Source organism: Microtus oregoni, unplaced genomic scaffold (genome assembly GCF_018167655.1).
Source record: "Microtus oregoni isolate MIOR12 unplaced genomic scaffold, Mior012 000010F_ref0000083, whole genome shotgun sequence".
In the NCBI taxonomy this organism is placed as follows: domain Eukaryota; kingdom Metazoa; phylum Chordata; class Mammalia; order Rodentia; family Cricetidae; genus Microtus; species Microtus oregoni.
Genome location: NW_024543069.1, coordinates 33,580,509 through 33,597,950, shown reverse-complemented (window position 1 = coordinate 33,597,950; position 17,442 = coordinate 33,580,509). Strand labels below are relative to the sequence as shown.

Below are 17,442 nucleotides of genomic sequence, written 5' to 3'. Positions count from 1 at the left end.
GAAAACAATCCTCCCTCCTCCAGCAGCCACCAGTTACCAATAGCTCCTCCTCCGTCCTTGCTGGGATTCTGGCTGACTTGATCTTGTGTAGGTCTTGTGCATGTCATCACAGTCACTGTGAGTTCGCCTGGCAGATCTCATTTCACTACACACATCTAGCTCACAATCTTTCATCCGTGGTCCCTGAACAACTAGGGATATGAATGTTTCATTTAGAGCTGGGAGCTACAGTCTCTACACATCAACCAGTTGTAGTTCCCTGTATTAATTGCTCTCTAAAGAGGATTGAGAAACACTCAGATCGGTCTAGATAAAAACTGAGTGGCAGTCTATCATGACTTGTACTTAACTAAATAGTAACATTAGGTTCTCTGACCAGGAACAGGCTTTAGCCCAGGTGAAGGTATCAGGCAAGAGTTCTGACCTGTGATGTTGCCTTAACCCAATGAGAAAGCGGTTGCTCCTACAGCCTCCTCCCCACTGAGCAACAATGGCCATATGTTGTTGGGCCAGTTGTAGCTTGCAGAGTTCGCAGCATGGCAAATGTTGATTATATTTCTTCCAGAGCACCTTCCAGCAGTATGAAGACTAGCCAATACAGATTAAGATTCTAAGTTGATGCTAGTTTGATTTCTCCGTATCTTGTGATTCAAGGATATGTTGTCATCAGCAATTGGGTCTTACCCTCAACTTCGTAGGGTAATCAAGAACAGTACAATAGCCTGTAAGGTTTAGGGGATCTCTGGAACCCCACTGACAAACAGGTTGAAAAGAGGTAATCCATACCCAGCACTGGGGTTTTATTTGGTAGCCTGTGGTGTCTGAGGGAGGCATTGCTCCTCATTACAGAGTAACTCCAGTTAAAGTATGTATGTCTGCGTGTCTATGTGTGTCTATGTAATTTTTTAGGAAGCTTCAACAGTAGTAAGCTTCCATATGGCATTTTCAGAGTCCTTTAGTGTTAGTTATTCCTTACCATAATGCTCTGCCCTCTCATCCTCCACCCCATTTAACCCTTCCTGATCCATATTCCCTTTTCCCCATTCATAACCATGTGTTCTCTGTCTCCCTTTCCTTGAAATCCACCCTGCCATTGCCCCTTACTAGTTTTCCTGCCTTTTATGGGTACTCAAATTTCAGATACACATATTAGAAGATTCAAATCTAGCAGCCACATATAAGAGAAGACATCATTGTCATTCTGAATCTAGGTTACCTCAGTCTGAATGATTACTTCTAGCTCCATCCATTTACCAGCAAATTTCACAATTTTGTTTTTCTTCTTTACAACAGAATAATATTCCATTTTGTATATGTAGAGCATGTTTTCACTATCCATTCAACAGTAGATGGACATCTCTTGGCTACTGTGACTGCATTAACGGTGAACATGATTGAACAAGTGTCTTTGTAATAGGACAGATGCCCTTGGGAATAGGAACACATAGGTAAAACATGTGGTCTAGATGCAGCTTTTTGAACACGAGCAATGATTTCCACGGTGGCCGCACACCCACCTGCCAGCAACAAATAGGTGTGCTTCTCCCACAATTACACTGGCATTTTGTCTCTTCTTGGAACTTCTGATTGAAGTAAGATAATCTCAAAATGTTTTTAATTTACATTTCCCTAATGACTAAATATGTTAAACTTTAAAATAATGTTTTCAGGGGCTGGAGATGGAGATGGTGAGATGGCTTAGGGGTTAAGAGCTCTGGCTGCTCTTCCAGAGGTCCCAGGTTCAATTTCCAGCACCCACAGGGCAGCTTGAGGTTTTTTCCAAGATGAGAGACAAGGAACTGGTTTGATTCTTCTACTTGTAGCTACCCAGTTTGAGAAGCATCTGTTGAAGATGCTGTCCTTTTTCCAGCCTCAAAATCAGATGGCTATAGAAGCAAAGGTTTATATGTCTTGGTCCTCAATTGTATTCCATTGATTAGTGTGCCTGTTTATACACCAGTACAATGCAGGTTGTATTATTACAGCTCTGTAGCATACCTTGACAGGGTGGTGATACCTCTAGCAGCATTTTTATTGTTTAAAGACTTGTTTCGCTATCCAAGGCTTTCCAATATCATTCCTAGTTGACGTTCTGAGCTTTCTATTTCCCATCATTTCAGTTTGACTTTTCATCAGTAATTCTCTTTATTGAGTTCTATTTTTATATTTGTATTATTGTCCTTATTTCATTCAATTTTTTGTATTCTCTGAGTTTCTTGAGTTCAGTTTTAATCATTCATTTAATTTTTTTAGAAATTCTGTAAGGCTGTTCTCATTGATGTTCATTATTAAGGGATTAGTAATTTTTGGAGGAGACAAGCTGTCTTGATTTCCATTCTGTTTCTCTTTTTATGATGTGTGTGGCAGGAGTTGGACAGATCAGGAAGTGCAGTAGGTCATGGTGGGACCCTTAACCTGTGGGGGGTGGCCCTGGGTGGACCAGTGGGGACCCTATTCTTAGAAAGATAAATTAGTAGGCTACTTATTTATTAGGTTTTGAAGGGGTTTCTGTTACAAAAGTGGCACTCCATTTCTGGTCTTTTGGCATTTTGTTTGTTCATTTTTTAGTTTATTTATTGGTTTCTAGACTGTTTCTCTTTGTAGCCCTGGCTGTCCAGGAACTCAGAAATCTGCCAGCCTCTGCCCCCTGGTATTAAAGGCATGTGCCACCATCACCTGCCTCATTTTTGGTCTTTCGAATATGAAAGCTTTTTAAACTTCTATGCAAATCCTTTTTATAGCAGTTATTACAGGATAGATTTCCCATTTATTTCAAAACTACTCATATACTTAAGACTTCACTAGTATGAAGCATATAAAACCAGATACATTCCATACTCATAACCTAACAGTCAGAATCTGGAGTTCTTATGGTGGGTAGACCGGAAAAGATTAAGGTACCAAGTGCTATCAAAGAAAAGAAACAGAATCAGCTAGCAGACAGCAAAGGGAGGCCTGATGACTTTAAACTGAGTCTTACACCGTGTTGGTCTGAAACATGGGAAGTTGGCACAGGGCTCAAAAGAGATAATGGCCCAGGAACTTGAAACGGTCAGCTCACATTCGGGCAATGCCAAGTGGCCCGAAGAGTGGACATTAAACAGCTGGTGCAGAAACCGTGTCAGGAGAGTGAGAGGAGATGAGTTCACTTTGTTCTGCGAGGACAAAATACACCAAATAATTTATAAAGAGCTTGTTCTCTGTACTTCTGCCGCCGGATGCTCAAGGCAGCAGCTGTGCTGCTGTGTCCTGCAGAGCAAGCAGGAGCAGCCTCTAAACCATGTGACACTTCGTTTATAGAGCTCTTGACTCCATTAACGAGACAGGAGCCCGCATGGCCTCGTCACCTCTTAAGAGCACAACTCAGGACACCTTGGAGGGGACACATCCAAACCCCACGGGAATCAAGCAATGAAGGACTCTGATTTACAGAGCTGAATGTTCAGGCAATGAACAACCACTATTTAAAAACTATCAAAATCAAATCTGTGCTATAGGAAGACAGGTAGGCTCTGTAATTGGTGGGGATTGGGGAGGACAATGAGAGTAGAGACAAGATAGCAAGTCAAAGCATTACTCCAGTTGAAAAAGATTCTGGGTCATGCAACTCTCAGGTGTATATTGAAAGCACCAATATGTCAGATTTTGCTGGTATGGTTGTCCATCTCCCATAAACACAGATAAATTATTCAAGGGGCTTGAGGGTAATTTCTTAGTAAAGGGAAGGAGGAAGATATGTAAGACTTTGGAAATAAGTAGAAGTGACCATTGCAGCCACTCGTAGGTTTCAAAAACACTAGTGCCAACACCAGGGTAGTTTTGACACCCACATGAAAATAGGATTTCAGCTCCGGCTGACCTGGGGCCTTGAAATTGAAGCTCCTCGTGCCTTCCAGCTCTGATACTATCCAGTAAAGCTGAAAAGTGCTGAGGAATGCTTATGAACACCGGGAGTACATCTGGAATCCCAGTGTTTAGGCAGAGACAGAATTGCCACAAGTTCAAGGATAGCCTGAACTACATTGACTAAGAAGGAAAAAGGGGAGGATAAGGATGTAAGCATGTGGCACCCACCATCCAGAGCATACATATGTTCACACTGCATGGTGCAGAAACTCCAAATTAAATTTTAAAAAAAAAATGTGCTAAGTTCGGAAACTGTTGTCCAACAAGAAGATCCGAAAACCTGTCTGCCATGCTTTCATGACTTGGAATATAAATACTGCAGAGGGGCAGGCTGCTGTCTCCTTCACATGCCTGGACGTGAGTCATTCAGAGCAGCTGGATGCAGCTTCTCCACCTCCTGCATCAGCAGAGCTAGCAGGTAAGCAAGCAGTTCTGCCCACCCCTGACGGAGCCTTCACACATCCGTTCTCCCACCTGAGTCCCGTCTCCCTCCATCACCTGGAGGTGCTTTCCCTTGGGCTGACCCATCCAAGCTCTAGAGATGATTTTTCTCTTCAGAGGGGAACCAGATTACGATATATTAACACTAGAGATGGTATTTCTATCTAAGCCAGGCACACATAAAATCATAGCCCATATGAAGGTGCGGCAGGAGAATCACAGGTTGAGCACCCACCTGGGGTACAGATTGAGACCCAGACTCGAAATATAAATCTATAGCATGTAAGGACTTTACTATATAATTTGGGGCCTGGTAGGTCTGGGATTATAGTTGGAAACCTTCCACCTTCCCTTCAACCACCTGTCTTCACACCTTAGAAAATCGCTTTGTTTCAACCCTTCCTTCTGTAGGTTAAGTTTCCCTCGGTGTATTTCCCAGTGTAATTTTAAAGAAAAATCATCCCCATATAATGTTGGGTGTCTGAAGATGAAGAATTTGAGTCTTTTATTACCAAATGAAATGCCCTGTGGAAAAGCAGCCAATTTACTCCATGTCAGTGGCCGTGCTAGCATGGGGCAGTACTGTCACAGATGGAGGCTCAATCTCTTGGATTACTCCTACACTCACCGGCTGAAGACGGTAAGGAACTAGTAAAAGATGGTGTATAGCAATGGAGAGCTGAACAAGAACTAGGCAAAACCAGCTGATGGTAATTGCTACCCAGAATGGATGTTGCCTGCTATATTCCAGAGAAATTTTGCTAACTATATGTGTTTGTGAGACTTCCTATATTAGGATTCTCTAGAGGAACAGAACTGATTGAATATATATATATGATTTACAAGTGTCTTAAAGGCTGTGGTCCTGCTGCTCCAATAATGGCTGTATAGTAACAGAAAGTCCAACAATCCAGTAGTTGTTCAGGCCATAAGGCTGGGTGTCTCAGCTGGTCTTTAGTATGTTCCGGAATCCCAAAGAACCAGGCTCTAATTCCAGTGAAGGAATGGACTTGCCTGCCAGATCAAGGGCAAGCAGACAAAGAACAAAGGACTTCCTTCTTTCATGTGTGGCCCAGACCGCACCATCTCAAAAGGTCTGGATTAATGGCAGTCCTTCCCGCCGCCAATGGTTTAACTCTCACATGCGTACCCAGCTCCTTGAGTTTTAGCTAGTTCCAGATGTAGCCAACACCCAGAACAGCCACCCCACTCCCAGTTGTTGAAAAAGGTTGATCGTGATGGCTAGGCACACTTGTTAATATATTTCATAGATGGGGAATTTCCAGAGCTCCCATGACTTAGGTTGGAGGTAATACTTGGAGATAATGCTTGTCCACCGAGAGCAAACTGTATACAAATATAATCCTTTGGGTGTAGTGCAGTGTCTGGGTGATGGAGACAGTCTGGGGAACCGATTGAGGAGTGCAAGGCCTGGTTAATACAGTGGAATTCTTTTTTTTTTAATATTTATTTATTTATTATGTGTACAATATTCTGTCTGTGTGTACGTCTCCAGGCCAGAAGAGGGCACCAGACCTCATTACAGATGGTTGTGAGCCACCATGTGGTTGCTGGGAATTGAACTCAGGACCTTTGGAAGAGCAGGCAATGCTCTTAACCACTGAGCCATCTCTCCAGCCCCTACAGTGGAATTCTGTAATCTTGATAATCTTGAGCCAACTGAGTGGAGCACTATACAGATGTCCCTTGTTATTAGTAACTCAAGAACCCCTTGACCAGTGATGCCGTTGAACACGTACAGGTATAAGGGGTGGGTGTAGCTGTAGATACTGCTAACATCCACACAGGGCTTTCACAGGGTCCATGTGGGTAAACGTGCTCTCTTCATACTCAACTGAAAAGTTATGAGCTAATTTGTGTTTCGTTAGGATCAATTTCATCTGAGTGGAAAGATACTATAAAGAATTGAATTGACTGGGCACATTATTCCAAGAAAAGTCCCTTCCTCCGGTTATATGAGCAAAGGGGTCAAGATCATGATGAGGAAAACCACAGCGTCAGCTGACATGAGTTCAGTGACTCTGGACTGATAGCTGGGAAACCTGCATTGGCTTGGCCCTCTGAATATAGCTGACAGTTCTGTTGCTTGGGCAGTTTTGAGGCCACTGGGGACACTGGCAGTGGCACCAGGATTTATTCCCAGTGCATGAACAGGCTTTTTGGAACCCATTCCCTACGGAGGGATAACTTGCTCAGCCATGATGCAGTGGGAAGGGCTTGGTCCTGCCCAACTTGATATGCCAGACTTTGTTGACTCTCCAGAGGAGGCCTTACCTTTCTGAGGGTGTTAGGTAGGGGGAAAGTGGGGAGAGTGAGAGGAGGAGAGGTAAGGAGAACTGTAGTTGCTATATAAAATGAAAAAAAAAACTTAAATAAATTTTTTTTAAAAAAAATGATAATGTAAGAAAAAAGAAGCCCCTTCCTCCACATTTATTTTTCCAGTTTGCACATTGAATGTCTCTTATGACAAATACCAAATCAGTGTGATGAAGCAAGAAGGGTTAAAGGTTGAAGATGTTGCTACAGGCCGTCCTAAGGGCCGCCTTTCAATTCCTTAAGCACTCAAAACAGGACAGTTATTTAAATGGAAGACAGTGGCTACTTCTGTTTGTACTAGAAGAAAACTGATAAGCCAGGAAGTATTTAATCTTGCCAGTGTGTGTGTGTGTGTGTGTGTGTGTGTGTGTGTGTGTGGTGTGTTCTCAATAGGCTTCTTGTTGAAGTGAGACGTGGCAGACCTGGGCTATTGAAGTCAGTGCCAGTGAGAAGGGCAGAAATTGGGGTGTGTCTTTAAAGTCCTTACAATGCAATACATTTGCCTTTGGTTTTGGGGGTTTTTTGTTTGTTTGTTTGTTTTGTTTTCCCCTTTTTTGCCACTGCATTGGCAGGGCTTATTTGAGTGAAGTTACTGAAGAGTGGCATAGTAATAATCCTTGGCATTTGAAACCCTGGTTTGAAATGTTTGACTTGTTGACAGTAGGGCATTTAATACACACAGTAAAGAACAGTGATGTATTTTACTTTGTAAGTTCTGTTTTTATTTATCATTAACAAAAGTCTAAATGGAAGCCTTGATTGAAGAAAATGAAAGTCAGACTGGATTTTTTGAAAGAAGCTTTTATTAGAATTATGATTTGTTCTGTTTTTCTATTCACGTGGAAAAATACTACTTGGGATGATTTGGTGTCTAATAGACAATGATGCATAGCTAAGTTTTGGTGCCGAAATTAGCACTTCTTAATGTTCTCTGGATGCAGAAATCCTTACACTATAGGGTTAATATTCAAACATGGTTTCTGAACTCATTCATTAATAATAAAACGATGGGAGTTTTTTTTCTAAATAAGAATGAACTTAGAGAATTTGTGAGAAATATTCACCTAGCATTTTACATCTGAAATAAATCATGTGAGTTTTAAGCATGTCTAATGAGACAGCTAGGGTAACATCACTAGCCAGTTGTAGTCCGGTATTATCTTTAAATGTTGCATTGCTTCTTTTGATGTCAAGTTTCTTGAGTTCTTCCAATAGAAAAAAAGAAATAGGTAGACACTTAAACAGAGAACTCTCAACAGATGAATCTCAAATGGCTGAAAGACACTTAAGAAAATGCTCAACATCCTTAGCCATCAGAGAAATGCAAATCACAATAACTCTGAGATTCTAATCTACACCTATCAGAATGGCCAAGATCAAAAACACTGATGACCGCTTATGCTGGAAAGGATGTGTGGTAAAGGGAACACTCCTTCATGACTGGAGGGGGTGCAAGCTGGTACAGTCACTTTGGAAATCATTATAGCAATTTCTCAAAAAATTAGGAAACAATCTACCTAAAGACACAGAAATACTGTTGTTGGGTATATACCCAAAGGATGCTCAATCATACCACAAGGACATGTGTTCAACTATGTTCATAGCAGCATTATTCGGAATAGCCAGAACCTAGAAACAATCTAAATGCCCCTCGACCATTTAGAATGGCTAAAGAAAATGTAGTATATTTACACAATGGAGTACTACACAGTGGTAAAAAATGACATCTTGAAATTTGCAGGCAAACGGATGGAACGAGAAAAAACATCCTGAGTGAGTTAACCCTGACCCAGAAAGACAAATATATTATGTACTCACTCATAAGTGGCTTCTACACATAAAACAAAAAAAAAAACCCTACATTCCACAACCCCAGATAACCTAGACAACAAAGAGGACCCTAAAAGAGATCTACATGGATCTACATAGGAAGGAGAAAAAGACAAGATCTCCTGAGATCTAAAGACCTAAACTGGGAGCGTGGTGGTCATGAGAGACGGTAAAAGGGGAGAGGGGAGGGAGGTGAGTGGAGAAAAATGTATCACTCCATAAAAACAATTAAAAATAATGCGCTGAACATCTCTTGCCTCTTTCTTTCCTGTTTCACAACCACTAAGAAGGAATTGGTTCGCTTGGTTACTGTGTAGTTTCTGACTAGACACCTCGCCATTGTTTTTGGACGAAAACTTCTCTAGTGTCTTAGCAAATTTGAATATGCCTCATGCGGTCCCTGTTGTTTGTAGGAATCTACATTTATTCTGTTTGTCACAAAGAAATACAACTTTGGTTGAGAAAAACCCTACAGATAAAAGAGGCTCCAGTAAGAGACGTTTATGGTTATAACATTGGGGAACAAAATCATGTGGCAGAGTTGGTGAATGCAACAAATGAATTTGCAACTCAGCCTTAAAATGTAAAGGGTACTCTAATAGACTGAATATTTATATTTAAAATTACTAGATCAGTTGTGTTTTTAATAAAAAGGAGGCAGTATTAAGATACAAGCAAGTCTGTAAAGGTGGAGGTGGTAAACTGGAGTTAAAATCAGGTGTCAAAAGATGCTCAAAGAATCGCTGAGGCTTGAATGAAGAGACTCCGTGGATTCTATTAAATCCGAAAGAAATAGGAAGGAGTGAGAGGCATCAGCAAAAGGAACAGTGGTTTATACTTCTCAAGATTCTCAACCACCTTGAAGGGTGAATTTGCACCAAGTACAATGATACCTGTGTATGAAAATGTCGTGATGGAAGCCATTCTTTTTATAATAATATGTTATGTATTTGTGTGTGCCTACATGAGCCAATGTGCAGCACAATGTGTGCACACTGGAAGTAGAATTACAGCTAGTTATGAGCAAACTGACGTGGGTGCTGGGAACCCATCCCGGGTCCTCTGGAAGAGCAGCAATCACTCTTGGCTTCTGAGCTGTTGTTATTCCAGTGCTCCCATCATTATTTCAAAGAAAAAATTAAAACTGAAAAGCATTAAAGGTTAACGAAATATACATTGAATAAGTAAAATCCACAGACTCATAATTAATGAAATGCCAAAATAGGAAAAACAGACCAACTAAAAACTTTATTCCTTGATAATGGATCTCCAAAGAGGGGAAAACACTGTCAATTAATTCTAGGGGCTGGGAATGTAGCTCAGTGGTAAAGTATGTGCTCGGCATGCATGGGGTCCTGGGTTAAAATCACCAGTACCCCCTAAAAGTTATATCCAGCTAAATTATGACTCTCATTGTTTTAAGAGAATATTTTTTTAAATGTTTCATCATTCAGAGACCTTTGCTGAAAGATTTACTAACCTGAACCGAGGAATGATATGTAAGAAGTAGTGAGATAACAAATCATAAACCTGGCTGAGTGCTTACTGGCTTTGAAAGGAAAATGCTGGCTTTTGTGAATTTGGGGATAATTTGTCCCCCTTTTTACTTCACTTGTGAGTCTACATACATTCCACTCTTCCTTCTAATCTAAGTTTTATAGGAGGAGGCTTGAATGTGATGTCAATTACACTATGCTTAGGTAGGTAAATTTCCTTATATCTGGGGTTCAATAATCACCAATCCACAAATATAGCAGACATTAATGTTACTAGCAATAAGGTATTTTTAATCTTCATTTCTCACTCTTCTGTTTCAATGTTTGAAAATTTGGGTAGGATTATAGCTAAAATAATATTTAGAAGGAATTGTCTTAAGGCTTCATATACATGAATTATAAGACATTGAACATTGTCTTAGGGTTCTATTGCTATGATAAAACACCATGACCAAAAGCAACTTGGGAAGGAAAGTGTTTATTTTGCTTACACTTCCACATTTCAATCTGTTATAAAAAGACGTCACACATCTCAGTCCATTGTGAAAGGAAGTCAAGGCTGGAACCTGGAGGCAGGAGCTGATGAAGAGGCCATGGAGGGGTGCTGCTTATTGCCATGCTCTTCAAGGCTTGCTCATTCTACTTTCTTTTACACCCCAGGATCACCTTCCCAGGGGTGTCACCATGCACAATGGGCTGGGAGGTCTCACATCAATCACTAAAAAATGTACCACAGGCCAGTCTGGTGGGAGCATTTTCTTAATTGAGATTCCCTCTTTTCAAATGACTCTAGCTGTGTCGAATTGGCATGAGACCAACCAGCACATTAGTGAAGCAGACCTTTAGCTGTAGGGATTAGGAAAGGGGAAAATAGACCCGGCTGAGGCAATAGCTCAGCTGCAGAATGCTTCTGAGCATGCGTGAGATCTTGGGTTCAATTCCCCAATTGGCAAGAACAAAAAGAAACAGTAAAGAGCAGCTACAACAACAACAACAACAACAAAATGAAGACATAAACATAAAGGCCAGAAAACCAAAAGCTGATTCTTTTAATAGTGATACGAACCAAGGAAATGACATAGGCAAAATTAAGAATGGAAAAAGAAAAAAAAACTAAAACTTTTCCTGTTTTAACTTCTAAGTAGCCATTTCCTCCTGTTAGCTATAAAGAGTGTGAACTCTTTGTTTCTGGCATCAATGATTTCTTTTTAATATTTTAAGGGTTTTGTTGTTTTAAAGAGAAAAAAAAAACTTAACACCCGAGGTTCCAAAGACATCATAGATACAAAATGGAAGTTGTGATCCTAGGAGAGTTTCAAGGTTATCCAGGAACAAATCTAGCAAGTGATAGATCATCATCCCTGAGGATAATAATGAGGCAACGAAGTAGTGGAAGCCACTGAGACTCAGAGTTCTGAAGGGCCGGAAGCACCCAATCCCTGCTCTGTGCGCGCACAGTTGGCTGGGAAGCCAAGTCGCGAGGTCTCCTAGGGAAGTGTTGAATGGGACGGAGCATGCCTCCTGCAAACTCTGGACGAGAAAGATTCTTTAAAGACACTGCAGTTGAGGCAAGAGTGACCTTCCAGGTGACTTGGTGTCGTTCCTGAAATGTACTTCACATTCATTGTAGTAACAACAGCAAAAGCTATTGCCACACTTGCTGCTGTTGCCGTGACCGCGGTGCTAATAGTGAAACGTCTGAGTAACTTAAGAAGGGGCACAAACAGGGACTCTGAGAGTCCTCAACATGCGGATAAAAACTCCGCGCCTGCTTCCGGGGCAGAACAGGAGGCACGCGAAAACTTGGAGGAGATGCAACAGGGCTTACATGAGGAACTGGAGAAGAAGGGTGAGCAGAAGCATGAAGAACTGGACCCTAAGGAAGAGGACACCAAAAAGGAGCTAGAGGAGAAAGAACGGAGTTCGCGCTGGAATGTGCACGGAAAGGAGCAGCCTTCGTAAGTGCAAAACTTGTCCAAGCGCACAGGCAGCACGCGGCCCACGGCAGCCTCTTTTCTGCAGCTCACTGGGCAACAGGTCAACGCCTAGAAGAAGGGCTTTCATGGCGAGCGCCCTCAAAGTCTGAGGCCAGGGCCGGGCGCAGCGGGGTGGCTGGGAGGCGGGCGTGGCCGGGGCACCGCACAATGGGCTCCACCTCACAGAGAGGCGGCCGGAGGCGCCTCGGGGCGAGCCGCACATGGGCCCCTCGGGGCGACGAGGCCGGCAGGTGAGCGAGCAGGCCGCGGCTCGGGGACCGCGGGAGGATGGGGGCGGGCGGACGGTGCTGAGGATTGCGACGCCGAGGCGAGCCGTGCTGAGAGCGGCGCTCCAGAGAGCGGCGTCCTCGGGCCGCCGCCCCCGCCCCGCTCCCCCCCCCCCCCCCGGTTGCCCGGAGACCGCTTGGCCTCGCCTGGCGTCGCGCGACCGCCCGCCCCGCCCCTCCCCGCGGCTCCGCGGCCTCCCCCTTTCCCAGCTCCTTCTCGAACCCGGCGCTGCGTAGCGAGCCGTTGCCGAGCGCTGACGGGAGCGGCCGAGGGCGAGGCCGTCGAGCCGCAGCCGACCGGTGGCTCGCGCCTCCCGGGGCCGAGCGCGCAGGCGCAGAGCGCAGTAACTGCCGGTTGGGGGTGGCGAACCGCAGTGGCGAGGAGGCGGCGGGCCCGGGCGGAGGCGGCGCGGCGCAGGCGGGCGGCTCCACCTCCGCAGTTCCGACGCCCCTGCCCTAGATTCTCTGACTGACGGAGAGCGGGGCCTCTCCTTTGCTTCTCTCAGGAGGCGCAGCGCCCGCGGTAGCGGCCCGCAGTGGGACGCGGTCCCCGCAGCCCGACCCGGAGGCGGGATGTCTGTGGTGGGCATTGACCTCGGCTTCCTCAACTGCTACGTCGCGGTGGCGAGGAGCGGCGGCATCGAGACCATCGCCAACGAGTACAGCGACAGGTGCACGCCGTAAGTGCCGCCCGCCCCCCGGGCTCGGGTGGGGTCCGGGACAGGTGCAGCGTCGGCAGCCGGGGGTGGGGGGTGGGGGGCCGCGGGCCGCCTCGCTCGCCCCCGCCGACCGCAGGCGCCCTTGACCCGCTAGAGCCCCGCGGCGTCCCGGGCACGAAGGAAAGACCCCGCTGGCCTGCGCGCCCCGGCCTGGGATGATCCCGTGCTAGCTCTGCGTGTTCCACCCTCCCTCCTCCACCCTCCCCCCAGCTCCCTGAGCGACAGCTTTCCCAGAAAAGTGACCCCTCGCTCTGCACGCTCAGAAAATGAATGGCAGTTATCCTAACCCTAGACGCATTTGTTGTATTTCTTCAGCAGTCCGCCTGTTTCTAGGCGAGATGAGGTGTTGTCCTTAAGAATTTGAGACCATCTGACCGGTTTCCGATGGGGTTAGGTTAACGGTGCGTTCTCTGGGAGAGCCTGGGCAGTGGGAATCTGGGTCGAGCATGTTAATAATCCTGTCGATTAGAGATTGCTGGGGTCAGAGGCTACGACCTAAAGTGTGTTTCTACAGAGTGAATGGGTGGTGAGTCAGAGGCGACTCTCCTGTATAAACAGGACTGTGGAGTGCTTCCATTATGAACTTGATGAAAGACTTTGTAGCGTTATGTCATGGAAACGTGGGAAGTTTATTGGCAACGAACACAAATAACATTTGCTTGTGAAAAACTCTTCTTGTGGGCTCCTGTAGCCTGTAATTTTATGAGGCAAAATCTGTTCCTGTACTTTTACAGAAAGGAAATGATCCAGACTTAATTTTAAAGCAAACTAACGTTAGCCACGATCAGTGTTAAACCATCTTTAAATGCTGAGGTTACTACGCTCCAGGAGTTGTTTAAGAATATGTCAGTATGCAAACATGAATGCAAAAGACTATGATTACTTTCCAGATGTAGCCTGGAATGCTTTAGGCCTCCTTTTTTTCAAGATTGACCATCACCTCTCTGTTGAAATTCTAGATGTTTATATAATCAAATGTGGATATAAGTCAGGTAGCCGTCTTAATTCCAGGACCAATAATTTACTCAGGATTTATTCATTTATTAAGTGTATTATGAGAAAAACGTTATTCTTAAGCTTAGAAATATTGGTACATGAAAAGATAAAATTAAAAATTATAATTCTATCCAGAAATAAAACTTCTAGACGGTTCTATTTGTTTTTAAGATAGAAAGGGGGAAATAGACTGTTGTTCTGTTCACTAACTTCTCTGTAAAGTATTTCTGTACTATCAGTTAGCATCAGTTTTAGTGTTTTTATAATCATTTTATTAGTTCATCCCACATTCTACCTTCATGTGTTTATATTTTATTTTTGCAAGTAATGTTACAATAACTACCTTTTTGTTTCTTTTTACTGTGCGGGGTTGGGGTTGGGTTTTGTTTTGTTTTGTTTTTGAGAATTGGCATTTACTGAATGATAAGCTAGTGTAGTTATTTTGCTTCTAAAAGAAATCCAGTGACTAGATTTGCTGCTTTGTTTTTTTAAATTAAGTTTGTTTCGGGGGCTATAAGGTTTGATGGTACAAATTAGAAAATAGCCAAACCTAGGACTGTTCTTAAAACTGTCAAGTTTTAATACAAGACAAAATAAAATGATTCTCCAGTCATTACGTTGATCTTATAGGTAAGGAATCTGACATTACAGAATACAAATAAGTGGTATGAACTTATGATGTTTCCATGCCGTTGGTAGTCTTTTTAGTCTATGAGCATTATAAAACTTAATGATCATCACTGAGGTCTGGTAGAACTTCATCCATAAAGGTATGTTGCAGATGATAGTTTACAAGTTTTCTAGCCAGGTATTCACAATTTAAAGAACCTTAAAATTGTGAATTTGTGTTTGGACTGGGTGAATTTTAATTAAGACTATATCCTGAAATATTCTGCCTAATAATCTAATACTTTGTATCTACAATCACTGATCAGTTTCTGCTTTTGTTTTTTGAGATAAGATTTTGAGTAAGTAGCCCGAAGTGATCTTGGACTTGATCCTCCTGCTTCAGGCTCCCAAATGCTGAGATGAAAGGCATGCATTGCTATGTCTAATACCTGATCAGCTTAAGTATTTGTCTGTGTGGTTTCTGTTAATGGCCTCAAGTTATAAGCTAATTTAACTTTTAATTTATGTTTAATAAGTATATTAAGAACTTACATTATTTTTCCATTTGTTAAAATATTTAATCCTTTTGGCCATAATAAAAGATTGGAAGTTCTTTGTTGTCATTAAACTATATATATCTAAAGTTTATTTTTCTAAAAAACATGTTTGAGAGCCTATAGCATCAATATGCCATTCTGAGAACAATTCCTCCCTGTTTGTCTTTTACCGTAGCATTTTCCCCAGATAGTTAAGCAGTATTTGGGCTTCTCTTCTCTGAAGAGCTTCTCAAGTCCCTTTACTGATAAGCACTGAAAGTCTCTTAAGAAAGCAATGTTTTCCTAAGTTAGTTTAGCATCTAAAGAATCATGTTTTACAGAAACTTCTTGAGATCTGTGCCAAGGCAGCAGTTCTAAGATAGAAGTTACTTTGCCCAACTGTGGTTGTCACAGTTGAGAGTGGGAGTAGAAAGGGTACTATTAGCATCTTGTGGGAAGAGGCCAGTGGACTCAACTGTCACAGTGCACACCACAGCCCCATTCGCTCAACAGAAGGAGCATCTGGCCCGGAATATCAGGATTGCCATGGTTGAGAAACTCTGCTTTCTGGACACCCTGACACTGTAGTTGAAACAAACACATTGTTTAGCCAAAGTGGCAACATGAGAAGAGAGTCATAATGGCTCTCCAAGGAAGTGGAGATGGATGCTTGCTTGCTTCCCCTTGCTTGCTTCCCGTGTCATTATTCATCGGGCAGCAACACAGTGGCCACAGAAGGCCAAGAATGCTGTGATCTAGCCTAGGAAGGGAAAAGAAAAAGTAGGGATATTTTTAAAGCTTATGTGGAAAAATTAAGAGGAGCAGCCAAATGCAGAGATGGCTGAATTCAAAGTCCAGTGGGCCTCAGTGTGATAGGTCAGCACTTAGCAAGCCATGCTCTGAGATACAACCTTTGTTTCGTATTATCCATCACCATACATCGTTCTCTCCATTACTCGGAAACTTAATGAATTTGATTACTGGATGCAAACATTTCAATTTATAATTGGGTTGTTGAGGCCCTATATAGTCTGACCTGGATACTATCTTAATCAAACCCAACTATGAAACTAACCAAGTTGTATTCTTCCTAATTACCCTTAGGATCCATATTCCTGGTCTTTCAGAAAGTGTCCTTCCTGTTCACCAGGCAGGCAGTGCTCCTGGCCAGTGCAGTAGAACTTTCTAATATATATATTTGTTCTCTGTATAATTTTTTATGTCTACTAGCTACATGCGAGTGTACTAACCTGAAATGTGACTAGTTTTGAGGCACAGAATTTTGTTGTTTTAATTTAAATTTTATCTCCCACGTGTGAGCATTGGCTGCCACATTGAATGGTGCAATGAGGACAATGCCTCGTTCCCTCACAGATTTCACATTTGGTCTAGAGATTCAGCTGGAGAATAAATTGTATTAGATGGTAATTATACTATGGAGGAAATGGGTTTTTAGATGCTAGGAGATGTTTAGGTTGGGAGGATCAGGAATGCTGTTTGTATGGGACTGTCAGGGAAAAGTGTCAACCTAGGAACTTCTAAGGAAATTACTTGGCTCCAGATCCTAGTGGCTGGAGGACTCAGCCTGCCCAGTGCTGGTGTTCTGGCAAGGGCCTCTGGCTGTGTCACAAAGGGGACATGCTGTATGTGGAGGGGGCCTGACATGCTTCTGTAAAATGGGCACTGATTTTCTGAGTTTGGTGCCCCATGATCTGGCTCCTAGGTACTACATCTCAGAGGTCTGCCATCTCGGTGTCATTATATTTGGGATCAGGTTTTTAGCATATGAACCTTTATAGGGAAACCATGTCTAACTTGAGCACCTGTGACAATATGGTATTGGTGCCAAAACTGTTTTTCAAATTCTAATGGCCTGGAACATCAGTTTGCACAAGACAGCTATAAATTAAATGCTTTTATCTCTTTTCAAGTCTTAATTTAGAAGTTGCTTTTCCTGTGATGTGCCAGGCTTTGTTGGCTCCCATGGAAAGCCTTACCCTCTCTGAGGAGTGGATAGCGGGTGGGGTGGATGGAAGGTAGGGGAAGTTAAAGGAGCGAGGGAGTGAAAACTGGGATTGGTACGTAAAATGAGAAAAGAATTTTTTTTAAAAAAATATAAATTAATTTTAAAAAGAATTTTTTTCTACACTATTATATGGAGGTGATTGTTCTTTTTCATAATGGTATGTGTTCTGTTGAATTTTTCAACAAATTTTAAATTATTCAAGGATAGAAAATAGCTTATGTATGTACAGTATTTGTTGATTGAATAGTTTCTTGTAGTTAAAACTTAAACCTGGAAATATTTT

The 17,442-nt window shown here is 42.9% G+C and overlaps 1 protein-coding gene across 1 annotated transcript in view; it reads left to right on the top strand.

The window, feature by feature from the left end:
* Nucleotides 1-12,602: 12,602 nt before the first annotated feature.
* Nucleotides 12,603-17,442, top strand: part of Hspa4l (heat shock protein family A (Hsp70) member 4 like) — a 47,943-nt gene continuing 43,103 nt past the window's right edge. The window contains exon 1 of the mRNA XM_041659180.1: nt 12,603-12,953. Within this exon, the coding sequence (XP_041515114.1) occupies nt 12,847-12,953 (107 nt within the window). The 5' untranslated portion in view covers nt 12,603-12,846. The remainder of the gene's footprint in view (nt 12,954-17,442) is intronic.